The sequence below is a fragment of the Oreochromis niloticus genome, linkage group LG18 (genome assembly GCF_001858045.2).
Source record: "Oreochromis niloticus isolate F11D_XX linkage group LG18, O_niloticus_UMD_NMBU, whole genome shotgun sequence".
NCBI classification, from domain to species: domain Eukaryota; kingdom Metazoa; phylum Chordata; class Actinopteri; order Cichliformes; family Cichlidae; genus Oreochromis; species Oreochromis niloticus.
Genome location: NC_031982.2, coordinates 20,630,101 through 20,656,079, shown reverse-complemented (window position 1 = coordinate 20,656,079; position 25,979 = coordinate 20,630,101). Strand labels below are relative to the sequence as shown.

Genomic DNA, 25,979 nt, shown 5'->3' with positions numbered 1-25,979 from the left:
CAGGTGTGAAACTGAAAAACAAATGTCTCTGCAAAAACGTCACACGTTATCAGGGCGTCACCTCGGCACGGGTTTCCCATAATGGTGATCCTATAACACGTTACCTGTTCACACACTGGGCAACAAAAGGTTTTTGTGCTGCCTGGTGGATAATTACTTGTTTTTCAAACAATGCATTTCAACAAGGCTGGACATCGCCTGTTTGATCACTCGTTTCAATTCTGCGGAGGCCAATCTTTATGTTGCAAGGATGCCATAAAGCAGCTGAGCATCTGATAACCAGAGGAGTCAGTCCCCTTTTTTAATGCAGGTGTGTGTGTGGGATTTGTTTATCTTAAACCCATATGCAGCAGTCTCCCACTTTAGGATCCAAACAAAAGGAAATTTTATTTTGCAAATTTAAAGACTAACATTCACTAATTCAAGAAATTCAAGAATGCAAGTCGCGTGTTTGGAGCTTAAAATAGCATTTAAATCAGTTTTTCCACTGCCACCATCCAGGTCACATCCTCCTCTGACCAAAACAATCAATCTTATCTTTATTTGTTTAAATATATGAACAAATGGCAGATAAGAGATTTATTTATTTGATTTTGCAAACAGATGGCTCCAAATTAACTTCATAAGTAAACACAGATCTGCTTTATCGTGCAAAACTCCTGCTTTGTATTGCACAGGTCCCTCTTTTGCTGCCAAAATGTTCTAATCCATCATGGCAAGAACTCCATAAGAAGTATAAAGCTGTCCTTGATTCAGGGAGTAAGATGTTAGCAGCAGATCTTGTTAATGTTAACCTTTCAATATATTGTTTTTAAGTTCACTGAATCCACTCTAGGCTGTGCTGTCAGGCTTTAAAAATGCAGCTTCTAAAAGGAGACATTAACCTTTTTTAGGCCAGAACTAGTGAGCTGTGAGGTGAGATGGTATATGAGTTAAACACAACAGTTTGAATCCTGCGTGAAGCTAAGCAGCATTAGTGAAATCTGTGCTTGTCTGCTGGTGTGGTTTAGAACAGAGGGGAGAGCTGCAGGAGGACTGACTTTCAATTAACATTCACATATTGTTTTTCTCCCTCCTGCAGCTTTAAGTCCTGTAAGTAGCAAAATTGGGCCTCGAAGAACAAAACTTGTGTCACATTCGACAGAAGCTTAATCATTACTGTGATCTGGGGAATTTGGAGGGTAAGTCCTTGAACTCTCTGTGATGTTCAAACCATTCCTGAGTAATGTTTGCAGTGGAACAGGACATTATCCTAATTAGTGAGGCCACTACTGTGGGGGAATGCTGATCAAGTTATTGTCTGTGACAAAGTAACACTCATACGAGTACCAGCAGAGCATCGTGCTGCCTCTTAAGTGTTGCATCTTCCCATATCGTTTGCCCAGCTGCTGTTTCTTCCCCCTCGTGAACAATGCTTACTCAGCTTGGCGTGTAAAACAAAATGTGATTCATCAGACCGGCTTCTTTCATCGCTCAGTGATGCTCACATGCTCACTGTAGGCACCGTGTGTAGTCAGCATGGGGACACGAGCCAGCCTTCCTTCCCTGCACACATCAGTGAGCCTCGGGTGTCCGTGATCCTGTCACTGCTTCAGCTGCTCACTTCTGGAAAATGCTAACTGCTGCACACTGGGAACACGTCCAGTAAACCTGCTGTTTTGAAGATGTGACCCAGTTATAGCCATCACAAGTAGACCTTTGTCAAAATCACTCAGATCTTAACTTACACTTGTTAGTGCCATTGATTTCACTTGTCAGTGGATTTAATGTTGTGGCCAGCTGTATGAAGCAGTATGTTCTGGAACAGACCCCAGCAGACACTTGCTGTGCAGCTTGAATATGGAATATAAATAATGCAAAAATCGTCAACTGACATCACAAGTACTGGAAGTAACACGAAACTAGGACAGGAGGAGGTTTGATGACAGAAGAACATATTAGGCAGTCAGCGAAGTAATATTGTTGGACAGCATCCAGGAACACCTGAGATCAAAGAGGAATGAAGGTCAGAAACACATGAAAGAGTTCATTTGTATTTAATCAGCCTGAGCTATATACAGCATCTTGAATGCTGATTCTCTTCCAACAGTGACATTTTGGTTCACCAGGATAACTGAGGACTAAGGATCCAAAAAGCAACTGAGTTCATCAGCTTGAGTCCTACTCCAGACGGAGTGGTTTATTATTATTATTATTATTATTATTATTATTATTATTATTATTATTATTTCAAGTCAGTATTATAACTTCAGTTCTTTTAATCAAACTGTGGAAAAGCTCACCTGTAGGGAGTGTAAAATTATTTTAATGTTGCTCAAAAAATAAAACAATAAATAAAGATTTATGGCTTAAAACACACCGTACTTGTTATATATTATATAAAACTTATGTGTTTTGAACATCAACAATAACCACAAGAATAACAATTAAATGAACAATTTTATTTTATTTAAGAAGTTTTCATAATATTCTAAAACAATGAATAATCTTGATGCTAATGCACACATTCACAATAATAATGTAAGGTAACATAAGATATAATTTATTTACAGCAAACGTTGGGAAATCCCTTTGTTTACCAACCAAAAATTAGACACAATCTATAACACAGTAGCTTAAAAAGTAGAATATATTAAATAAAGCTCTGTAAAAAAAAAAAAAAAATACAATGCGACCCAGCATTGATCTCAAGAATAATAATAATAATGATAATAATAATGTAAGTCTAAACTGTTGTATATTATATATTTTCTAGGTGAGGGAGAAGGTCAAGAAAATATATTTGGGTAATTAATTTTAGTTATTTTTGCTTTTATTTATTTATTTATTTATTTATAAATAGGGGAGGGGTGGGGAGAACTGCATACCTTTTTAAAGTAAATATAAAAGATAATGTGCTGAGGAAGGCGGCACAGCCTGCCAAAACATCAGTAAACTGAGACAACTGACAGCTACCGTATTCTGCTGTGCAGTTCCTGGAGGTTCATGGGTAATGAAGTCTTTGAGCCAAAATGGATTCTACCAATTTTGTGCTTTAATGTTAGCTAAAAAGTCAATTCCCTTTATTGTGAGAATTAGTAAACTTGCAGCGTGTTTCATTCATTGTTTTTGAGTTATGTTATTTTTATATAAAAGTTAGAGAAGCGTTTAAAATATCGTTAAAGTCGTTAAAACGCTAACGTCCTCCCCCCTCCGCCACTGAAGAATAGAGGGTGCCTGTTAATGCGAGTCCTCTTCTACCGTCGGATTACAGCCGAGGCGGCACGCTAAAGGACTTCTTCTTAGTCATAAAACGTCGAATTAAACCAACAGTAAGTACATTAAAGTTGTGTTTTTTCACATCTGGAACATTTTTTTTAAAAGTAACATGATTGTTAACTCTGCAGCTTATTCGGAAATTAAAGTTTTATTAACGCCACGTGGTCAGCTGAACTACAAGTTGGTGGTACAGTTAGAAACTTTGGCTAATGTTAGGGAGTGCAAGCAACCGGCGTAAGCCATCAGTGATATTTACTGTCGTTGCTGCTACTTTAATTAGAAATACATCACAGTTAGAGACTTCTGTTGCTCATGAATTGTACTTTTCTTTTGGGATTCCCCCCTTTTAGTTAGCACTTCTATAGCTTTATCACAAAGGTTTTTAATATTAAATCATAAATATTACATTGAATTTAAGAGGCTCTCTTGTTTCTCTGTTGCACATTAGCTTTGTATTCTAGTTAACAAGGTGAGTGTCGATGTTGAGGCTACTTTTCAACTAATACTTTAACGCATGCACTGGATTTTGCATTCTGGTGATAATTAAAGTAGTTAACACTCATTTGACAGTTTGGAACTGATTTATTTATACTATTTTATACGTGTTTCTTTTCTTAAACATGTTTCTAGTATTTTGTCAACGACTCAGTATTCACTAATCAGTTTCTTTTAAATCATTTTCCCCTTTTTCGTGCAAAACTCAAAGACATTAGCATTGAAAAGTTTGTGCAAGTGCATGTTTTTGGTTTTTGTTTGGAAAGTGAGTGCAGAGAGTACTGTCAGAACTAATTGTTTAAGATCAAACTACATCCTTTAAAATGATGGTTAACCATTGAAAATGTCTTAAAGGTTAATTCTGTACCTGTTTTAAGAAGATGTACCTAATAAACTGTCAAATGAGACTACAATAATCGGCCTCAATATTAAAACCAGCTCTATCCAGAGCTAGTTTGTCCACAGAGTCTGGCAGCGGCTTCCAAGTCCTTTTAAGGTGGAGCTTCTCCTGATTTAGGCTTGTTTCAACACATGCTGTAGGTGATGTATTTAGCTTTAAGTTTTGAGCCCAAGTCAACACCTTGGGTTTTCTATTGTTCCTCAAGCCTTTCCAGAGTAGTGTGCATTGTGCTGCTTGAGGGACTGTCATTGTTATTTGGTAGGGTGTGCTTGGTCTGAAATGATGTTTACGTGTTAAAGTAACATCCACTTGAATGTGTGGATGTTACAAACCCAGTGTACCAATGCACTGCAAGCAGGCGACCTTTTTAATTCATTTTTTTACCTGCCAGTGGTTTTAATTTTGTGGCCGATCACTGAGCACCTGCCATGTGACTGCAAGTTTGTCTGTTTGTTTTGAGATGTTTTAGGCATGAATTTTGAGTAAACAATGAATTATTTGAATATCCAATTTTGCAATAGGCACTGTACTTTATCCCCATCATGCCAAAGAAAAGGTGAGCTACAAACGGAGTTAAAATGACTGTTTTGTCTCATTTAATGCATAAACAGTGTTTTCTTGTCCTGCTGTGTCTAACGGGAGTGGACTTTTTCTAGTTTTACAGCATATCTGTCTTTATCTGAATTTTTACACCTTAAATCATTAATAAACAACTTGATTTGAAATGGACACAAAACCTAACCTGAAATTTGGCCCGGTTTGTTTCAGCATGGCTTGTCCAGTGTGAGATAAGTCTAGTTTGTAGCCTTTCTGTGCATGATTTCATAAACGGTTTATTCATCAAGTCTTATGTAAATAGACGACTTGGAAATTGACCTATTGATCAAGACCACATGACTAACCAGTGAGTTCGAGTGCAGTACCACCTTCACGCTGAACTAATGGCTCTAGTTTCCACCTGTTGCTTCTTTTCTCTCCAAACAATCCAAAAAAGACAAGCGAGTAAAGAAATGGCTCAGTCTGGTCAAAATCATCAGCAAAGCAGAGCCCCTCAGAACGCTGTACCAATGGGAGCCTTCAGGCAGGGTAGTGTTCCTGCCCTGGAGAGGGGCATCATTAGTGGAGACAACGTCCAGTTTGGGAGGCTGCGCCGTCACACTCGTCTGTCCCAGTCGGAGAGCTCTGGGGCTGAAGAGGAATGGTTGAGCTCCTCAGTGGAGGCGAGTGGCTCGTATGGTCAAAGCCCCGTGCTGCAGGGTTTGCAGGCAGAGGCAGTGTGGTACAACCGCAATATTCACGATCAGGTCGAGAGCGGTGGACCACTGTCGTCCTCTCCCCGGAGCCCAAACACCAGAGGATTCTCGCTCTCTCACTCCAGACCCAATCAAAGTCAACAGCAGGGTCAAGGACCCTCTGTCACCACAGTGAAGGCCTCTGGTACGCCCCACCGTCAGATTGGCAAAGGCCGCAATCGCACCTCCTCTGAGACAGAGCAGGGTGGCAAAGGTAGCAGGGGGCCACACCCAAGGAAGAGGGGCATCTCTGAGACGGAAAGCAAGCCCAAACGGGACAAGTATGACACCTCTGACATGGAATGAGATGTGACGTGTGCTTTTTGGCTCATTTAACAACACTTATTTTCTGTGTGTTGGCTGTTTATGCTAACTTGTATCCTTTTTTTGGGGGGGGGTGTTTTGTTTTTTTACATTTTTATTTATTTTATACATAGACCTTCTGGTTGAAAATAAGTGTGTTGAGGGCAAGTGGGCATGTACAGCATATGGCACCAACGTATATTAATATGGGTTTATTCCAAGTTTGTTCAATACAGTAAAATGCCACGGTTGCTTTTCCCAACCCTGTTATTTACCAGCTGCTAGTGTCACACTTATTTTTAGATTCGGAACATTAAAAAAAAAAAAAAAAAAATCACCTTTCTGACCCTTGGACCCTTGTGTGCCTGTCCATATTTGTTTTCACACATGAACTCCAGACGATGTCAGGATGGTTGGGTTGGGACTCACATGTGACTTACAACAGGAGATAATTGGCATTAAACTTATTCTCATAATGGAAATTCTTCATTTCATAAAGAGGAGTGCTGCATGGATTCACAATGCCTGTGCTTTCTTTCATTTTTCCCCTCTTTGACTTTTCAATTGTAACTCTGTCAGGTGTAGTCTAGAAAGGAATGCCCAAGTTAGTTGTATACATTTCACCCCTTTCAAGGGTAATGGTATGTGTAGTTGGGGGGGGGGTTGTTGGCAGGCAGTGACTAGCCTTTTGTTCAGTAATCCAGACTCTGCAGACCAGGCAACTCTGTTTGTGTGAGTGTGTAGACTGATGACTGACTGCTGCAGTAATTCACAAGCTGAATGTGACGGGGGTAAATCATAGGTTTCATTTAACCGTTCATTTACCATTTATTGTCATCTTACTGGATATACAGCTGTAGCTGAAAGCATTGGGGAGAAACGAACTGCAGTGTAAAACTTCACCTATAGTTCCTGCTGTTGTAACCTGTAATACAGCAAAAACATTCGAACGGCTGTCAAAGTTGTTACGTTGCTTTCTGTCTCAGCAGTTTGGCTGTAACGCCTAAAATTCTTGTCTTGTTGGTTTGCATATAAATTGTCAAACTGTTCCGTTGAATTGCCAAATCTCTCATGAATTCTTATCCTCCTTCTTCAGTACCAACATGAGTGGACTGATCTGCCTCACCACAGAAAGCATCTGGTTTGACAAAAACCGCTACGACGAGGCAGAAAAGCGTTTCTACGAGGGAGTCAATGGACCCACCACGCAGCAGCAGCAGGTACAGAAACTTCATCAATCCATTTTTCTTAAATGCTAAACATTTTTAGAGGTTTTTAATCTCTAGTCTTTACTTTATTCTGCCTGACCATCTTGTGGCGGTGCAGCTCCCTTTTTGACAGTGTCCTGTTGATTCAGGCAGTAGTTACATCATCGTCCGTCACAGCGCATGGCAGCCTGGAGCAGCTGTGTCCATGCGAGTTAAGCCTCTCGATTTAGAAGTGGCTTGTACTAGCAAGAGGGGTCAGGTGGTTTGGCAGCTGTCTTATCTTCTCAGGGCTGCTGCAGCAGTTCTTGGAGTTTCTACATAATGCTGGGAAAACAATGAAAAGAACCACATGCAGATAGTCTTGGTTTTATGTGCCGAGGGTATTTATAGATCTCTACAACTGATGTTGCTTGAGGTCTCCACAGGTAGACGTGTCAATGCATTTTATTGCATCAGGTTGGAAAAAGTTTAAATGAAAGGTCACGTCTCAGGATTTGGTGTACACAAGTGTGGGGGGAATGACGTCTGCAGCATGAGCTGCTGGTTAGGTCATCGTGCCAGGCTCGTGTACCCTCAGGTCTGCTCCCAGAGTCTGTAACTTTTGTATTGCTACATCAAATGCAAATGGATAAGACAAGTTTTAAGGTTGTAAGGTTTGCCTCTAGTTTACAGAAGGAAAAAGGAGGGGAAAAACCCTTTAAACCAGTCGCCCAACTTTTGTCAGTCCTGCACACTGCTTTGTCTTTGACTGCTTCTTCATTAGCTCTTTCCCCTCACATGCCTGCGTGTTAGGTGAGATGATGCCATCATGCAGGACATTGCTAAATCCACTAGGAAAATGTACAGTGAGTACCACATTGTGCATGAACTGCAGATGTTCACCGTGTCATAATGGGGAATTCAAGTGTAAATGGCAACATTTTAATTGTGCAGTCCATATTGAGCATTCACATGCTGTGTAGTACCTGTTTTGTTTTTGTTTTTTTAAATAATAAGAATAATTAATATTCTCATCATCATCAGTGGTTTTTTTTTAATGTTTTGCTAGCAGTATACGATGATGTCTTGTCAAAAACAGGTCTTGCACAGGTCTTTCTGTAATTGTTCCTCCTCTACTTTATTAATCAGATTCTTTCTTAAAAATCTAAAGTTAGTGATCAAGATTAAAATTAACTATTTTGGTTATCAGGCTACAGTTGTTACTTACAAATATGGTAACTTCTTTCACTGTAATACAAAGTTTGTGTTTGTCATTTTTCCATTACTGTTCCTCAAACAGAGTTTAGTATAAGTGGGGGGAAAAGGACAATACCATATTTCTTTGGTTTAAGGTGAAGTTTATAAGAACTTATTTTCATGGGGGGAGTAAGGAGGACAACCTGTAATTGGTCTGCTTTTATTCTTTCGTGCATGTAAACATGAGCACCAGTTGACAGTAGTATCCCAATAAATTGTAAAATATCGCTCTCTTTGTACCTACATCTTCTACTTTTCCTGTTGTTTTCATCTTTCCCCCTCATTACCTTTTACATCACCGGGTGCTGGTGAAAACTGGCGTGCAGCAGGCCAAAGGTCGCCAGCAGAAACGGCGGCACAGAAACGTAAGTCGGTCGCACAGCTTTGCTGCTCAGGCAATGCTGGGAATGCTGCATGAATGAGACAGCGATGCTGGCTGTGTCTGCTGCTGCTGACTGACCTGGAGTGTGTTACTCATATCACAACATCATGGTATCTCATCCTGTTCCACCACCTCTCGCCATCCAGCTTCCTTTTCTATATCTCTGTCAATATAATTGATTTAGACTGCTTCTAATAAGCTGATTTCATTTATTCTAGATATTGTGTTATGATTATAGTTGTGATTATCAGTTTTGATCAAACTGCTAATGATTCTTGGAAGCAAACTGTTTTCCGAGAGTTCCAGAGTTGGAGAAGGTCAGTACGAGCCTCACAGCTTTGTTAAAGACTGGAAGCAGAAGGTTAAAAAGGCAGTTGACAATTTAATGGAAAAGAGAGCTGATCTCATTATACTGTCAGTCACCATACTTTTGTTTTTGTTTGTTATGATGAGTGTTGTATTTCTGTTCCCATTTTAAAGCAAACTGCTTTCAGTCTCTTTGTTAACAGGCTGGAGGCTAATGATGAATTACTATCAATCTGACTGGGAAAGAAGCAATCTTACTCTGCTTCAAAATTCATTGGACATGGAGATGACTTCTAATCAGCATTTTGGGGGGTTTAATCTTTTTTTTTTTTTTTTTTTTTTTTTACCTCTGCATGTGTTTTGGTTTCGCTTGCTTTTTCACATCAGCCTTGGATTTGTTCTCGACCTGTGCATTAATGCATTGAATTTGTTGCGATTTTTGCTGTCCTGCAGTGTGACTCTTGGTGTTAATTTGTGGCGTTCTTCCCGCAGTCATCCTCACATGCTGGAGACCATGAGCTGGTTTCACGCATGAAGAGCCTGGAGCTGGAGAACCAGACCCTGCACAAAGGTTTGTGCTTAAACTATAATACACATGTTCAAGATTTTATCGAAATACAACATGACATTATAAAAGAGCTGCTCGTAGTAAAATATTGCAGGGCTGCAGTCAGACGTGTTGCACGGTTTCAAGATCAGGTTTTTTGTTTTGTTTTTTTGGGAGGTTCCTTCAGTTGAGTTTGCAGCTGATCTGCCATGAATGGTCACAGGACAATGAGCCAAGCTGCTGCAGCCAGATGTTTGCCTGTCCACAAGTGTGCACATTGCTACGACGCAGACCACAACAGTTGTAGTTTGTCTGCTTATTGCAATGATGTTAATGAGCAGATCGATGAGGACACAAAGTCAAAAGCTTAATTCCATGAAATTAAAACCACTGATTTCTTTTGAAATACTTATTAAAAAAAGAACCCCCATGGTTGAGCGGCCTCTGTTTGTAGCTTTTATGAACAAAATTGACCAAAACCAGTATTAGCAGGTTGACCTTAAAGGTGTCTGGAATCTGAATCGCCAAAAAAAACTGCATTCAGTGCAAATCTATTGAAAGAGTTTACTTAATCATCTTGACAGGTTCAGTCTTTTCTTACATGCATACATCTGTCTGCAGTGTGCACACATCCATGATGAAGGCTGCTAAACAATCAATTCGCCTATAACTGTTACAAAAATGTAGGAGACTATGGATAATTTCAAAGCAGAATCTGGGGAGGCCGGTGAGGGACTGTATAATGGCACAAAGGGACTGAATGTGTTAAAGTCAACCCTGTTAACCAATAAATACCAGCTTGAGATGTGCCCTTATTCTAAGCTCGTTTTTGCTGCCCCCAAGTGGCAAACGCATGTATTTGACTCTGACATGTCTGCTTGTGTAGTGGTGGTGGAGATGAGGGCAGCCCTGCAGAAGCTGGAGTCCAGAGTGACTGTGCTAGAGAAGAGCCCAGCACCAGCGGCCATCCCTGCTGCAAAGGTAGATGCTGTGAGATGTTCATAGCTTCTAAAACAGAGGTCTACACAATCTTGTCTCTACTTGAATTCAAGTTTTCATGTTAATCAAAAGAGAAACATGTGTACAGTGGAAGATCACACTTTTGGTTTTGAAGTCATTTCTTTAATCTTTTTTTTTTTTTTTTTTTTTTTTTTTTTACCTTGTCTTGTTTGTGATTGTATTTTTATTCAAATATCTTGTACCAGGGACCCTTTCTTCCTCATTGCACATAATCTATTGAAGTTCCTTTCCTTGATGCCTTTCACTGTGATGTTTTGAGTCACGGACTAGGACTCTTTGTAAAATACACAATCTATTCCCTTTATTTTTCCATCTGTATTGTCCAGGCTGCTCCAGTCAAACAGGTAAAAGTGGAAAATGGTGACGATGATGATGACATAGACTTGTTTGGCAGCGACGAGGAAGATGAGGAGGCAGAACGTCTAAAGCAGGAGCGCTTGGAGGCCTACGCAGCCAAGAAGGCAAAGAAACCAGCTCTCATTGCCAAGTCATCCATCTTGTTGGATGTCAAACCCGTACGTATCTATCGAAAGATATAAAAAAAAAAAAAAAAAACATGTGGAAGTATCAAATTTTAATTTGATACATTTGATATTTGTGGTGTTTAAGTATTTGTCTGGTAAATCCTGAAAACACTTGCAAACTAACTAGTTTGTAATTGTAAGGATTGTTTTAATTTTTTATATTTTTTTTTTGTATATAAAGAACTTTTAAGCAATACATTTTAACTGTAATGTGAGCTGTGTCATTGAACGCGGTTGGTATTTGTCTCGTGTTTAGTGGGATGATGAGACGGATATGGCCAAGCTGGAGCAGTGTGTGCGCTCGGTGCAGATGGACGGGCTCCTGTGGGGAGCTTCCAAGCTGGTGCCAGTCGGCTACGGCATCAAGAAGCTGCAGATCAACTGTGTGGTTGAGGACGACAAAGTTGGCACAGACATTCTGGAAGAGGAGATCACCAAGTTTGAGGACTATGTAAGTAACAATCACAGAGGTGTGAAGTTTGTGGTGTTGAGCCGTGTTTTAACTTTATCTGCTGAGCTACAGGTTACATTTATGCCACAGTTGGCACAATGCAGCTGAACGAGAGTTTTACATGCCAGTGTTCAGATTAGAAATGGTTCCCTTCTTTCACCTCAACACAAATATAAAGAGGTTTCTCTAAAAGTGCTCAAGCCCTTTCTAATAATATTTTTTTTTTTTTTTTTTTTTTTTTTGTAAATAAGGGGGTGGTTTTCTCCTCTTTATGGACTGTTAACTCTCCATTTGTTTCTCTATCCTTATCCTTTATTCTGCTCTGTAAGCTCGGGCGTAATTAATTTTACTTTTTAAACATTGGTGCAAGAATGTGGGAAAAGCCAGAAATCAGATATTGCAGTAAACATTTAGCGAAGACTTCTCACTCGCTCATCATGAAAAGCATCTTTAACCAGTTTTGTAAGTTAATAAGTAACAGCTTTATTTAAATAATGGCTTTCATTACATTAAATCTGAATAGCATAAATTAACTTTACATTCAATTCTTTCTTCCTCTGTAGGTCCAGAGTGTCGATGTTGCTGCCTTCAATAAGATCTAAGCTCCACCAGCTCTTCACCTGCTCCACCAAAGTGTTGTTGTTGCTGCTGCTGCTTCGGGTGTGTGTGTGGTTAATAAAAAGAAAAGGAAATCTTTGAGCACAAACATCTGCCTCAGTTTCATCATTATTCTCACTGAAATGAATTATTCTGCCCGTCTTCACATGTTAAATTGAGCACAGCTTCAAAGTAGAGCCCAGCCCCACCCAGAATCCAGGGTATAGAGGCTGCGTGAATGTGGTCTTCTCTTTGTGAAGCAGAACCATTGCATCAGAAACACTGAAGAAGGATAAAGTCCCACCCCTGAAATCTAGATACACTCCTATTCTGCTAGCACACTGGGTACTGATAGTCATGCTCTCCTTATTGTGCTGAAATGAACAGGCTGTGGGTGAGCAGTCCAGGCTCCACGATTTAGAGTTGTGCCCCAGCTTGCACTCGCTCCCTCCTCCAGCCCGGCTCATGTTCTTGTAGCAGACGCCGACGGAAACCCCTCCGTTTCCGGTCCACTCGATCTCCCAGTAGCAGCGTCCGGCCATCCCAGCCTTACACAGCACCTGGGCCCAGCTGGTGAAGCGGTCTGGGTGGTCCGCGTAGGGCTGCGGGTCAGCGCGCGTGGTCACCGCTCGTCGCCCGTCAGAGAAGCACAAGTAAGAGTTGGCAGTGTTCGGGTCCAGGATTAGATCGTTGTAATCTAGACAGAAGATAAGCGTGTGCTAAATCACCGTGTATTTGATGGTGGTGGTATGATTTATAAATGATCGTACTCACATTGAAGAAAATCGGCTCTCATCTTTGGTTCTGAGTTGTAGGGTATGTCAGCATCTTTAACTGTTAGATTTAGAGGATAAAAGGGTTAAATTACGTGAATGTTTTCTAAGTTACTGTTGTGTGTGAGGTTAGTAAATCTCACCTTTAGTTTTTTCAGAGTTGTTCTTACTGCTTTCTTTCAGTAAAGTGACTGAAAATGCAAATTTTGAAAGGGGTTGAGGTTTCTTTGTAAATCTTGTTGGGGTTTTTTTTTGTTTGTTTGCAAAAAACACAAGCAAAAAAAACAATGAGAAGTGAAGTAAACATACCCTTTTCAGATATTTTGGAGAATTCTTTTTGAAGTGTTTCATCCAGATTATCCTTCAGGTTAACCAGCGCCCCTCTCGTGGTTTTATACATCAAATAATGAAGCGCATCAGTGCTGGGCATCTCCACGGACTTTGTAGGGAAGTGAAGAGACTTGCACTTCTGCAAAAACATTCAACACAACAGCATTTGAATAGAAACGCAGCAGGTAAAAGTAAACAAGGAAGGCTCACAGAACAGTTGTGGTGCATCACTTACAGCCCAGGCCATAATTAAAGAGCAAGTTTTTTTTTTTGTTTTCATTTCATAAAAAGGATTAGAAGGACACAAAGCATTTAAATATGTTATCGTGACCAGAAACTGTTCCCGTGACTGCTGAAACCTTTGTGTTTGATAAATAGGCCATTTGGCTGCAGTTCAAACATTACTCATGCTAACATGGATCCAATAGGGGAAAGCAGGGTCATAAGACGACAAGCAGAAGTCGGCAGGTTTGACCTTTTCCATAGTTCTGCATCCGTAAACATACGGGAGTCTTTCTGGGAAGGCACCTAACAAAGTGCCTTTGCTAAATGATGTGGGACTGAAGTTCACTGCAAGTATTAAACTTCTAAATTTTAAAGTTTGATTTTTTTTTTACTTCAGTTTTTCTCATGCTAAGCTTCAGTTAGCTTGGTTAACAGGAGATCCTGGAAACACTTCAACAGACGATGAATGAACTTCAGTGTTAGTAGCTAAAGCTGATAGCACACGTCATTTGGATTATTATCATCCTCAGTTAAGTCTCACTTCATACGTACACATAGAAATTACAGTGTACTAAGTTATAGATGTTATTAATTTCATTAATTTTTAAGAAGAACAGTGAAAGTAAATTGTCTAGACTTCAGTAAAATGGGAAATAACCTCACTGCCTTCTGCCTGATTAGGATTTCCCTCACCATCCAAAGCCAAAACAGGTAAGTGAACACTAAACGGAGCAGACTGCGCATTTATAAAACCCTATTTCTGGCCTCAGGGCCCCAAATCAGCAAAATATATCAAAAAGGTTTGAAGGTTTCCCTCATAAGGGACACTTGTGGTTAGGTTAAATACAAAAGTCAATCATTCCCACATTATTAGTTCAAACTTGTGTTTCACACCTGAAGAAAGTGGATGTGGTCTTCGGTGTGAGAAAGCTTCTCCAGCTCAGCGCCGGTCCTCTTGAGCTCGGCCATCTCCTTCTGTATCTTCTCCAGCTCCTCCTCAGCCTGATTGACGGCCGCTTTCCCCTGGACTCTGATCAGCTCCTTCACCTCGCTGTTCTGTTTCTCGATGGATCGGATCAGCTTGGAGAAAATCCTCTCACTCTCCTCCAGTGCAGCCTCCGTGGAGTGCTGTGGAAGATAAAAGTTTCCTCTTTTTGCTCCTCTGGATTCACTGGAACACTGCACTTTTGACAAAGACACATTTTAAAGCTCCCGGAGTGGAAATGCACTCACCTTGATGTATCTGATTATGTATCTTAGTTCCTTCTCAGTTTCCTTCAGTTTCTGCACAGACTTCAAAGAGGTCTCCTGGAGTTTTTTCTAAGAGAATACAAAAGATGAATATCAATCACATGGAGCAGTCCCCTGTGCCGCTTAGGCGAATAATTTTTCACGGCTGCATTTCACGGTGGAAAGTTTTGATTTCAAAAATCAAAGGATGGCAGTACAGTAGGAGGCCTTTGGTCTTCCAGCCAAGATACAGCAGCAGGACCAAAGCACACGTTACTCTGCTTGTGTTCAATATTTTAAATGCTGAGTTTTCTTCATTTGTGTATAATGGCTCTCACTGTGACTTTGTAGCCTTTTCCAGAGTGACACATATCTCATCTTTTGTTCTCATCTTTTCTGGGGTTTCTTTAGATTGTGGGATGATGTGTTGCTTTAAAGACAATCTTAACCTACTTCACAGGTTTTATTTAAGTGATTTCTTGATTCAACAGTTCTGGCAGTAATTAAGCCTCGGTGTGGTTAGTGATATTTAACTCCGCTTTCCAAAAAATGTCGTTAATTCATGATTTAACGAGAGGAACAGTTACTTAATCTCAAACAAGTAGGTCAGACAAATATGCAAAATAAATAAATCAGGAAGTGGAACAATGCTTTTTCACAGCACTGTATGAACAAGATTTTCCTGAAAAACACAATTTTTTATGGTGTAGTATCTGATCTGGTTACAGTTCTTAAAAAACAGAAGTACTCACAGATACTTCAGCATCTTTTAATTGTTTAAATTAGTTAAAATGAAATAAACAATAGAAAATTATGAGGAAGTCATAGACTTCTTCATACAGACTACATGGCAGCTATTTGGCTCAGTATTCCCAAAGCTTCATGGGACAGATGTTTATTAGTTTTTGTTTTGTTGTTTTTTGGGAGTTTTTTTTTAAGTATTTTGAGCATACATCATTGACCGTACACAGAACCTTATCTGTCAGGAAAATATTCAACAGCCTCTGATTGGTCAATTGTTTCAAACAAAAAGGGGGAGGGGGCTTTTCATATACATAGCTTTAAATTTACTGTGTACATGTAAGTGCTGACCTTAACGGAAGGTAAATAAGGAGGATTTCTTTTGTTTGCTTGTTTTTTAGTAATAACTCGCATGAACAGCTTTCTCATTCCTCATCTCTCTCTGTCTTTAACATTTAGCTCTACAGACTGAGGAGTACTAACCCTAAGTACTGATTTGATATGTAAATCCTGACAAGTTTCCCTTAAAATCCAAATTCGTGCTGCCAGTAAAAGCTCCGTCTAATTAAAGGTCTTAGAAAGCCAATACAAGGTCGAGTGCACATTTGAATTTCAAATCCACTCAGAAAAGATTTTTAAAAAGATGTTCAAACCCACCTGCTGTTTTGCCCTCTCGTCCACCACGGAGACAGTTTCATGGCCCTTATGGCTCTCTTTAACACACTGCGAGCACACACAGTGCTGGTCATTGTGACAGTACAGCCTCAGTAACTTATCATGTTGTGGGCACAGCTTCTCTTTCAGCTGATCCGAAGGTGGGATCAGCTTATGTCCTTTTCCACGAAAGCGTTCTTCGTGTACTTTCAGGTGAGAGGCGCAGTACGACCCCACGCACACGAGGCATGACTTCACGGCTTTGTTTTTTCTCACCGTACATGAAGTGCATTTCACCTCCTCTGGTTTGGTGGATTGTTGAGTTTCGGCCTGAAATCCGGTTTTCTGAAGCTTTTCCACCAATTCACCCAGAACAGTGTTCCTGCTCAGGAGAGGTCTCGGGTTGAACACCTGCCTGCACTGAGGACAGCTCCACTGACCTTTCTGCTTGGCCCCGTTCCAGTAGTCTTCAATGCACTCCAGGCAGTAGCTGTGTCCACAGGGGATGGTCACCGGGTCTCTTAACACCTCCAGGCACACGGAACAACAGAACTGGTCCTGCTCTACAGAAATTGTTGTGGCTGCCATTTCCTGCACTCTCGACTGAAACTAGAACAGGCAAAGATGGGCGTAGTTCACAGGTGTGCTGACAGCAGCTTCTCAGGTTTCACCTGCTGCACCCTGGAGCCTCCAATCACAGCCAGCAAAGAAGAAAATGGGCCGTCCCAGAGAGCCTGTGCAAAGACCAGCCTGACAGTAAAAACGCCTCCAGGTCCCACATCAGGGAAGCTCCTGTGAGATCATGTTTAAATACAATCTGATATGAGGCTGTACTGGAAAACGGCATTGTTTCGTGTCTGAAGTCAGCGTTTTAGTCACAGAGCTGATGTGTAAACAAAAACCACCCGTGAGAAAATGTAGTGCGATTGTTTTTTAATGTCAGCATGTCACATAATCCACATTATCACTGAAGCAAATATGACTGTTTACAGAGGTTTACAGGGTTAAAAAAATAAATAATATACCTATAAAAGCATCTAACACTGAAATAAAATGCAGTAAGTCAGTCCTGCTTGTTGCTGCTGAATACATCGTCAGTGCGATCTTCACAGATGCTTTCCTCGTGCCTTTCCCAACACTGCTTAAATTTGAGTATAGCAGAATTTTAAAAAAAACAGCAATTACAAGTGGTAGTGTGGCTTTGTGTGTGGAGAGCACTTGAGTTAATGACATTCATCAGTGTGAGTGTATGAAAGTGAAGTGTGATGTCCGTAAGAAGTCTTATTTCCTCCTGGGATGAGCACGTCGTGGAGGGTGCTTATGTCTGGATCCCGAGGAGAATTTAGAGCCTGGAGAAAGAAGGAAACAAAGAAAGAAATCTTTTTTATTTTGTTTTTGGTCTTTAGCACAAATAAATACCACAACTTATACCAGTAGAGTCTAACTTGAAATGTGAGGAAGTGGTAAAGTGGTTAAAGATGGCTGGAGTACTAATTTTCTGCTTAACCGATGCTTAATACTGGATCGAACCTCCTACAAAGAATGATGATCAACAACAATGGCTACGTAAAAAGACTAATGAGCACGTGTGTATTTCACCAACTTTAAAAAAGTTTTTACAGTTGGTGAAAAACAAGCTTTTCTGGAACAATATGAATAAAAACCAAAGTCCCGCAGCGTGGAAGCGATTGATTTTCTTTTTTCATTGTTTTCTGAAGTTTTATGAGTTTTTTTCTTTTCTCATTTTGTGAAGCTGTTTAATAGAACTTCGATTAAGTGAATCGATCGCTGCCTGCCTTTAAGCTTTAATCAAAATGTTCAATCCAAAAACTTGACTTAGCAGCAATCAATTAGCCAGCATTGAACAAAGTCCAACTTTACTTGTTTACTTTGACATTTTCTACAAGATTATATCAGATTTGTCACGTGGCTATAGATTTATCTCAAAGTGCTTTGGCTCATCCCTTATTTCAAAGGTTCACCACGTTTTATTTTTTACTTTTTTTTTTTTTTTTTTAATATCGGACCATCATACAGAAGCTTGTTTCCACTCCTGGAAAACAGTGAAAATTTCAGCTCAAACTTATGAGAAAATAACTAAAAATTGAGAAAATAATTTTAAATTTCAAGTTATTTTCACAGAAGATTGAGTTAGCAAGTCAGAGTTTCGAGATACCTAAAGAAAAACTTTGAAATAAAAATCTAAATTGTAACTCATGAATGTTTTTAGTGCCAGAAATGAGCTTCCATAACTTCCTGACACAACCCTCCCATTAATCAAAGCTTGGGATTAGGACTAGGAGTGCCGTGCAGCCACATGAGAGCACTGCTTACAGTGACACCCAACACTGGCGGTTTTAAGCACATCTACACTCAATCTGCTTCTTTCTTTATTACACTAGAACAATAATATCAGTGGAAAGATTTGCATGTGGTTTGCTTAAGTTAAGTGGGTTTCACACACACGCAGTAAATACTGTTTAAATGTTGTAGTTACCAAATGGTGAGAAGGAAAACGCTGGAGGTCCTGGAGTGAGGAAGGGGTTGAGAGGGCTCACGTGACTTTGGTCTAGACCAGGCGAAGGGATCACTGCGATAACAAAGACAGGTAACAAACAGGGTTACTACAGAGTCTCAGGTATCGGTCTTTATCTGCAGATTCAGCAAAGCCAACTTAAACAGTTTCTGCTGTGAGATAATGAGGTCAGATTAACATGTCTTATTTTTCACAATTAACATTTTTAAAAAATAAACAGAATTTTATCAGGATAGAAATTCACATTTCATATTAGTATGTTTTTGGTGATGTGTGAGAGTTTTTTGTGGATTTATATTGGTCTTACTTAAGCTTGATGTAAGGCAAATTCCTTCTAGAAAAACAGGAAAATATTGATTTTGTTTTCATGTTACACCAAACATGAAAAATATCAGTGTAGACCACTGAGCTTTTGATAAAGTGAATGAACTTCTTTTATATTTATATCACATTTCTGTCAGTATCTCCCAGCTGTATACAACAATATCACCCAATTATTATATTACTTTATTTTTTTTTGTTTAGATATGTTATTATTTAGATATTCTTTATTTTAACTGCCATTTATTAACTAAGAGTTGTTGAAATCAGTAAATTATACATTTTAATGTTCAATATCTTAATGGTGTGTGACTCTGTTGCCAGGGGAGGTTTATTTAAATGACCCTACAGGCTTTTACACACCGGACGCCTAAAATCCGTGTGACTATTTCATATGTTAAAAATGACTCACCTGTTCTTAATGCAGCCGTTCAGTCTGGATGGATTTCACTGGACAAATTTGCAGTATTTATTTTTTTGAACCAAGCTCGACTTTTTCTGATTGTTCGGATTTGAATAAACAGATGTGACCAATCAGAACACTGCATTTGGCAACAAATGTGCTCATAGCTCAAAAAGCATCCGGGACCTATGGACATAGTAGAACAATCCTATTTTACCTCAGACACACAGCTACACGCTGCTCTGCTGTTCTAACGTCGCTCTGAAATGATTTCTCTGCCTCGTCAGACGCGGTCCCAACAAGAGCTCAAACTGCTCCACTGACATCCTGAAATATTTATGAAAGCGGTCGTGATACAGCTTCAGCTCCTGGATCAAACCATGAAATTCTCAGTGCTGCTGCCACAATCTCCTTTTCTTTCTGTTCTGGTTTAGAAAAACCAGGATGTCGACTTCAGTTTGTGCTTTGCCCTGTCCCCCCCCCCCAAAAATACATTTTTTGAGGGAAATTACTAATTTGGTGCATATATTTCTTACATGACAATTTTCTGAATTTCAGGTCGCTTTTTGCAACACGCTCGGTGTGTAATGCCCTTAAATCACAGTCTGTACAGTCTGAGCAACAGGCAGCACCTACATTAAACAAAACCCTGAAAAAAGAAATGTACTGAGCTTTGTGTGCAGATAGATGATTGAACATGGTGATTTTCATTTAAAAGAGTGATTTAAGATGACTAAAAATCATCCCCGACCACCAAAACTGCTGCACTGTTTAAAAACTGGTAATAAAAGCTGTAAATATGTGACACACATGAACACTCACATGCAGCTGCTTCCATTTGCACAGCTCCCAGATTATCACTTCGATCCACCACCGTGCAGTCAGACTGGACTGCGAGATCTGGATTCCTTACAATTACTATATTTCTCACTGTAAAAGATTAAAAAGTAGAACAACGTCAACAGACAGTCAACAGAATCATTTATGGTGCAAAAACTGAAATGTGATACAAATCTTTATATCTACCTCTCTCATAAATGCTGACACATCCGTCCTGACACACCTCCTGCAGAAGCGCCTTAAAATCTGACACAGCTGTCGTCACCGGGCAGAAGGTGAAGTCTGGGTCCGATGTAACCAACGGCGAAGCCGACAGCACAGGTGGAGCGTGGAAGGACTGACAGCTCTAAATACAGACCAGGAACAGTGGTGAAGATAAAACTTGAACCACTTTTTTTCCCCAAGACTTTGCTGTGGCGGTGTGTTTATGAATATTTCAGCACATGGTGGGCTTAGCAACATAGAGACTAGGAAGGTAAGCTGACGCAGAGCCGTTTGCAAGCATGCTATTTATACAGAACACAACAAGGAAGGGTGAGTAACAGAAATCAGTGGAGGGGGTGTCATTCATGACAAAAGACAAGACATAAAATGGTTTGGTCAACGACAACAAGGCACCAGGATCCAAGACTGGGATGAAAGTAGTGAAAGATTATCTACGAAAGGGTCTGGATGTGACAAAAGTTTATGAAATTCCTAAGTTAAGTTTAAGAACTCTCTACAAACAGGGATTATTTTCATTGTGTAGCATATCATCACAGTAAAACACTTTACAGCCAACGTCCTGAGAGTGTGATAAACTCTTGTCCTACCTGAAGGAAATGGATGGGGTCTTCAGCGTGGGAAAGCTTATCCAATTCATCTTCATTCTTCTTCAGCTCTGTGATCTCCTTCTGAATCTGCTCCAACAGCTTCTCCGCCTCACCGATGGCCGTCTTCTCCTGAGCTTTAATCAGCTCTCTAACCTCAAAGCGCTTCAGCTCTATCGACCGAATCAGCTCAGAGAAGATGGCGTCGCTCTCCTCGGCTGCTGCACGAGCCGAACGCTGGAGGGAGACACAGAGGACAGAACGCCAGGCAAAGAGTGAAGAAAGACCAACAAAAACCTTCAAAAGTTGATAAAATAGCAAATGTAACATTAGAAAGATTAGACATTTTTACCATCCAACAGTGAGATGTTGAACATCAGCACTTACACTGAGAGAGAAAATGGCTTTTCTCAGCTCCTGCACCTCCTTTTCTCTTTGCTGAATCCTCAGCTGGGAGCTCTGCTTGATCTCACTGAGCTGCCTCTGACGAAAATAAAAAATAGAAAATAAAAAGTCATGTAACTGAACAAAAGTAGATGCATTTCATTCTTTGCTACATTATGCAGATTTCCTGCTACACTGGGCCTGTGCACAGACTGAAGTCAGTTGTCACTAAAACTGAAACACTAAAAAGAAAGAAAAGATATTTACTCAGAATGAAAGTAAAACCACTGAAAGGCATCTAAAGTTTGCTTTACCATCTACACCCCATTTAACCAGGTCTATAAAAAAAGAATTTTGACAAAGTTAGATTAGATCACAGAGACTCTGGGGATAATTAAAAGTTATTATGAAATCTTTCAGTTGTTTAATTCTTTGCTGCTTTTATTCCACACAGATACCCACAAACCAGGTCTGAGGAACTCCAGAGGCGTTTCAAACCCAAACTTTAAACTTCACATCTCTGCTCCATTTCTCTGACGAGTCTACAGTTAAACTGTTTGGTCCTACCGTGGATCAGGCTGAAAATGTATTCTAGATTAGATAATGTGGTGATTTAAAGACACCGCAACACTCAGTGATGAACGTTGGATCTTCTTAACACAAAGGATCTGAGTTATCTGCTTTAATGCATTCCTCATTAAAACTGTATCACAAATTATGACTCGGTAACAAAACCCTGAAAACCACTGAGACCTTTAAAATGCAATCATTAGCTCAGTTCACAATTAAAAAATAGTGAACAGCAGCAGTTAGCAACAGATATACAGGAAATTAAATGATGTTCATTTGCATGACTATTATTTGAACATGCAAGCAGTGTCTCCATAGTGCAGTGGTTTATATGTTTGCCTATCAAATGGAAAAACCCTTGGTCAATTCCAGGAAGAAACCCAAATCAATTTGGAATTACAGCATGTCAAATTAACATGAGGGTCTCCGCTTTTCTTTCTTTTTATTTTGGTGAGATAAATAGGAAAAGATTTGCAGCTTTTCTTTTGATCTATTGGAGTCATTTTAAATATTTTTAAGTTGGTTGCTCTTTTTTTTCCCTTGTTTCTCTAAGTCATCTTAACAAGTGGCTCCATCAGGTAGTGGTTTGCTCAGCAAGTGAAGCGGCACTGGTTTGATTCCAGCTGGAGACACAAGTCCCTTTGGGGTTGTGTCTGGTGTAAAACTCAAACATGTGGCGCTTGCGGCTGTGACAAGAGAGCAGCTGAAAATAAATTCTTCCTCTCTAAAGCACCCTAACACTTGGTCACATTGATTTTTATACTGCTGTGAATGAGGACAAATATTTGTTCATGTATAGGAGGCTCTGTGCTACAATGGTTGTCATGTTCATCTTACACACAAAAGGTCCGTCAGGACTGAAACACAAACCCAACCTCTGTACACAAGCTAAGGTACATACCAGATGAATAAATGAGTTCTCTTATAAAGGAACAGATAAAGTTACCTTTAGTTGAGGATTATTTTATTTTGGAAAACTCTGGAAAATTTGACTTTCTCACATTTGATGTAAGGTAGAATACAACCCTACAAATGGCAACTGATTAACAAAAATCAGCACTTTAATAAAACATTCAGAGGTTCAAAATTAAAGAATAGACAACACAAAATTAGTGAAACAATGAGTTGATTTAAAGATAATTACATGGCAACCACTTTGATAATCATTTCAACGCAGCTTCCAGCCTCTCAAATGTCTTTAATTATAGGATTTGCAGCTTTTCATTTTACGTGTGTGTGTGTGTGTGTGTGTGTGTGTGTGTGTGTGTGTGTGTGTCTCTTCTCTGCCCCATTTCTCTAAAGCATCTTAACAGTTAGACTATTTTCATCCCCCTGTGAATCGGGTCCCTGGATTAGATAAGGTCTTCACTTAAAGAAAAAAAAAAAAGACACATTGTTTGACTCTGGAGTGGATTCAGTCCACTGTTAAAAGCCGGTTTTAAGAGACAAAGTGCATGTTGGAAATGTCAACACACATTTGCATCTGTGGAGTATATTTATATGAGAAAAAGACTATATTCACTTTAATGTTTACCTTTAAGCTGCACTGCAGTATTTAGACTTGTTAAACCCTGACTACAGTCGTACAGAAAAAAGCTCCAAGGAAGTAATTAACATTTTATTTATGTAGCAGCATTTGCAAAGTTCAACATAGAAACATAGAAACAAAAAGTTACCCAAAAGCAAGTTTAAAAAGCTGCTTTTTTAAAAGAAAGCACAGACCTCACGCTCAGACAGAGAAGGTTCCAGAGGGTCTCAGGGTCACTATTGCATAAGCGCCGTCCTATTTTAGTTCTCAGCTTTGTATGTTGCAAAGCCAGCAGGCCCTGATCACATGACCTCAGGGACCTGCTGGGGTTGCACGATGATGCCCATCCCTGCAGCGCTTTAAAAGGCAAAACCAGATGATGGGGAGCCAGTCCAGCAGATTTAGCTGCGGTGTGACGTTTGAATACGAAGGAAACTTAGTCAGAACAATAAACAATGCGATACATTCTTGAAGCTTAGAATATGTCCAAAGAGGAGGAAAGCTGTAGTTCTTCATTCAGACGATTCAGTGATCTGCAGATTCATTTAGTTACATTTTAATCTATATCAGGAATGTCAAACTCATTTTACAATGTGGGCCAATTTTGCCACCTGTGCCTTATGTTTGACAGCCGTGATACATATATGAACACTTTTAGTGTAGAAAAAGCATTGAATAAATTCTAATGCCAGTTTATACTTCTGTTTTAAGCATCTGGAAAAAGAAGAGACTTCTTTCCCTTGTATTAGATTTTTTTTTTTTTTTTTACACTGGACACCCTTCCTTACACAACCCCAGAGATCAGGACTGGCTGTAGCTCAGGAGGTAGAGCAGGTCAGGCTTGTGGTTCGATCCTTTGCAGGGCCAAAGTAGGCAAGATACTGAACCTCAAAGTTGTCTTTCGATCAGTTCATCTGAGTGTGAATGTGTGTGATGGCAAGCAAACAGATATACAACATGCCTCATTCACCTATTCGCACTTCTAAGTGTCTTGAGAGCTGAGTGGAAAAGCACTATGTAGGAGTAGTCCACTGAGACTGGCACCTCCTCTAGGGACTGAACCAGGGAGCTTTTACTTGTAAGGTTCTTACCTTTTTAAAAAAAAAAAAAAAAAATTGCTTCCACTGGCAGTTTGCAATAGTTAAGATTTAGTTAACTGTGTCAAAATGTTTTCTTTCCCTTTAATTTTTTATCAGTTTAAGTGTTACGTTTAGTCTTTTTATAATATGGGGATATTAGTACGGAAACGTAGAGCTGCCACCCAGGCAAAAGAAAAAAAGAAGTATATCACGTTATAACGTGAAAAGTTTATTGTTCTAACAAGATACTTTTCACGTTTGTACAATATACTATCATGTTTGTACAATATACTTTTCACGTTTGAACAATATAATATCACGTTATTACAATATGCATAAATATCACGTTCGTACAATATATTTATATTGTACGAACGTGATATTTATATTGTACGAACGTGATATTTATATTGTACGAACGTGATATTTGTATTGTAATAACGTGATATTTATGCATATTGTAATAACGTGATATTATATTGTTCAAACGTGAAAAGTATATTGTACAAACATGATAGTATATTGTACAAACGTGAAAAGTATCTTGTTAGAACAATAAACTTTTCACGTTATAACGTGATATACTTCTTTTTTTCTTTTGCCTGGGTGGCAGCTCTACGCTTCCGTATATTAGTGAGGGGCAGACTAGGGTTTTAAATCAGGGAAACACTCCAGACAGCACATTGTGGAGGCAATTAACTCAGCCTCAGAAAAAAAGGGAATGCCCACATTATGATGAGCTCCGTGTGGGAGGCTTCCTCCGCCTGTGTAATTCAGGTGAGGTGATTACCTTCTTCTGCTGTATCTCCTCCTCAGCCAGCACCGTGTCGTGCCCTTTGTGCTCGTCGGTCAGACACAGGGAGCAGATGCAGCGCTTGTCGGTCCGACAGTACACCTCGAGCAGCTTGTCATGTCGCGGACAAATGGTCTCCTGGAGCCGCTTGGAGGCAGCCACCAGCTTGTGTTTCTTGAAGGCTGAGGACTCGTAGTGAGGCCGAACGTGATCATCGCAGTATGACGCCAGACAAACCAGGCAGGAGCTGACCGCTTTGCTCTTCAACCCGATGCAGACGTCACACTCCACGTCGCCGGCTTCGGCAAAAGTTCGGCCAGCTGTCGGTGCCGCGGCGTCATGGAGTCTCGTGTTCTTGAATATCTCCACCACGTCGGCCAGAATGGTGTTCCTGGCGAGCAGCGGCCTCGGGTTGAAGTTCTGTCGGCACTGCGGACAGACATAAACCCCGAGGTAGTCGTCCTGGTCCCAGTAGTTCTGGATGCAGCCCGAGCAGTAGCTGTGTCCGCACGGTATAGTAACCGGGTCCTTCAGTACGTCCAGGCAGATGGAGCAGTTGAACTGGTCCTTGTCCAGGAGCAGCCCGGCTTGAGCCATCGTTGAAAACGCCAAAGTACAGCTAGACAGTGACAAACAGCTACTGCTTTGTTTACAGGAAGTGAATGAGGGGGCGTGGCCACGGAGGGCTTTAACAGTACTACTACTTCCAGTTTCTGTATCGACGGTCGGCAAACAACGAATGGG

General features: G+C 40.1%; 3 protein-coding genes across 8 annotated transcripts; 1 reads left to right on the top strand and 2 right to left on the bottom strand.

The window, feature by feature from the left end:
• The first annotated feature begins 3,155 nt into the window (after positions 1-3,155).
• eef1da (eukaryotic translation elongation factor 1 delta a (guanine nucleotide exchange protein)) lies at positions 3,156-12,128 on the top strand. Of its 5 annotated transcripts, none has more exons than XM_025900167.1 (11): positions 3,226-3,311; positions 3,707-3,727; positions 4,675-4,709; positions 5,148-5,726; positions 6,845-6,968; positions 8,522-8,557; positions 9,373-9,451; positions 10,314-10,408; positions 10,774-10,962; positions 11,228-11,422; positions 11,986-12,128. In XM_025900167.1, the coding sequence occupies exons 3-11, from the start codon at positions 4,696-4,698 to the stop codon at positions 12,022-12,024; spliced, it is 1,350 nt and encodes a 449-aa protein (XP_025755952.1). In that variant the 5' UTR covers positions 3,226-3,311; positions 3,707-3,727; positions 4,675-4,695; the 3' UTR covers positions 12,025-12,128. The 5 variants fall into 5 exon arrangements, with proteins under 5 accessions (XP_005476540.1, XP_025755952.1, XP_025755951.1 ...); XM_025900166.1 differs by having other exon boundaries at positions 8,495-8,557; XM_005476481.4 differs by having other exon boundaries at positions 3,227-3,311; positions 8,519-8,557.
• LOC100691423 (E3 ubiquitin/ISG15 ligase TRIM25) lies at positions 11,986-16,694 on the bottom strand. The gene is made up of 7 exons (XM_005476484.4): positions 15,976-16,694; positions 14,581-14,667; positions 14,242-14,475; positions 13,102-13,261; positions 12,936-12,983; positions 12,794-12,853; positions 11,986-12,716 (listed from the first exon to the last, which is right to left on the bottom strand). Exons 1-7 carry the CDS (start codon positions 16,558-16,560, stop codon positions 12,190-12,192), a joined length of 1,701 nt encoding a protein of 566 aa, XP_005476541.1. The 5' UTR covers positions 16,561-16,694; the 3' UTR covers positions 11,986-12,189.
• A 194-nt stretch (positions 16,695-16,888) lies between these two features.
• Positions 16,889-25,950, bottom strand: ftr67 (finTRIM family, member 67). Of its 2 annotated transcripts, XR_002057225.2 has the most exons (8): positions 25,233-25,950; positions 21,269-21,364; positions 20,885-21,118; positions 20,259-20,418; positions 20,055-20,162; positions 19,450-19,559; positions 18,470-18,562; positions 17,305-17,321 (listed from the first exon to the last, which is right to left on the bottom strand). XR_002057225.2 is itself a non-coding variant. In XM_005476480.3 (7 exons), the coding sequence occupies exons 1-7, from the start codon at positions 25,830-25,832 to the stop codon at positions 17,254-17,256; spliced, it is 1,359 nt and encodes a 452-aa protein (XP_005476537.1). In that variant the 5' UTR covers positions 25,833-25,950; the 3' UTR covers positions 16,889-17,253. The 2 variants fall into 2 exon arrangements, 1 of the variants encoding a protein (XP_005476537.1); XM_005476480.3 differs by lacking the exon at positions 19,450-19,559 and having other exon boundaries at positions 16,889-17,321.
• Between the last annotated feature and the right edge of the window lie 29 nt (positions 25,951-25,979).

Bases quoted from the DNA above. Each gene is read 5' to 3' on its own strand.
- eef1da (XM_025900166.1), top strand. The intron at 5,727-6,844 runs GTATGACACCTC...CTCCTTCTTCAG, and splicing joins AGCAAGCCCAAACGGGACAA to TACCAACATGAGTGGACTGA. The intron at 11,423-11,985 runs GTAAGTAACAAT...CTTCCTCTGTAG, and splicing joins TCACCAAGTTTGAGGACTAT to GTCCAGAGTGTCGATGTTGC.
- LOC100691423 (XM_005476484.4), bottom strand. From the start codon at position 16,560: ATGGCAGCCACAACAATTTCTGTAGAGCAGGACCAGTTCTGTTGTTCC. The intron at 14,668-15,975 runs GTGGGTTTGAAC...GTATTCTCTTAG, and splicing joins ACGAGAGGGCAAAACAGCAG to AAAAAACTCCAGGAGACCTC. The intron at 12,984-13,101 runs GTATGTTTACTT...TTGCATTTTCAG, and splicing joins CTCCAAAATATCTGAAAAGG to TCACTTTACTGAAAGAAAGC.
- ftr67 (XM_005476480.3), bottom strand. From the start codon at position 25,832: ATGGCTCAAGCCGGGCTGCTCCTGGACAAGGACCAGTTCAACTGCTCC. The intron at 21,365-25,232 runs GTAATCACCTCA...TATTTTCGTCAG, and splicing joins AGGAGATACAGCAGAAGAAG to AGGCAGCTCAGTGAGATCAA. The intron at 20,419-20,884 runs GTAGGACAAGAG...GTCTGTATTTAG, and splicing joins ACCCCATCCATTTCCTTCAG to AGCTGTCAGTCCTTCCACGC.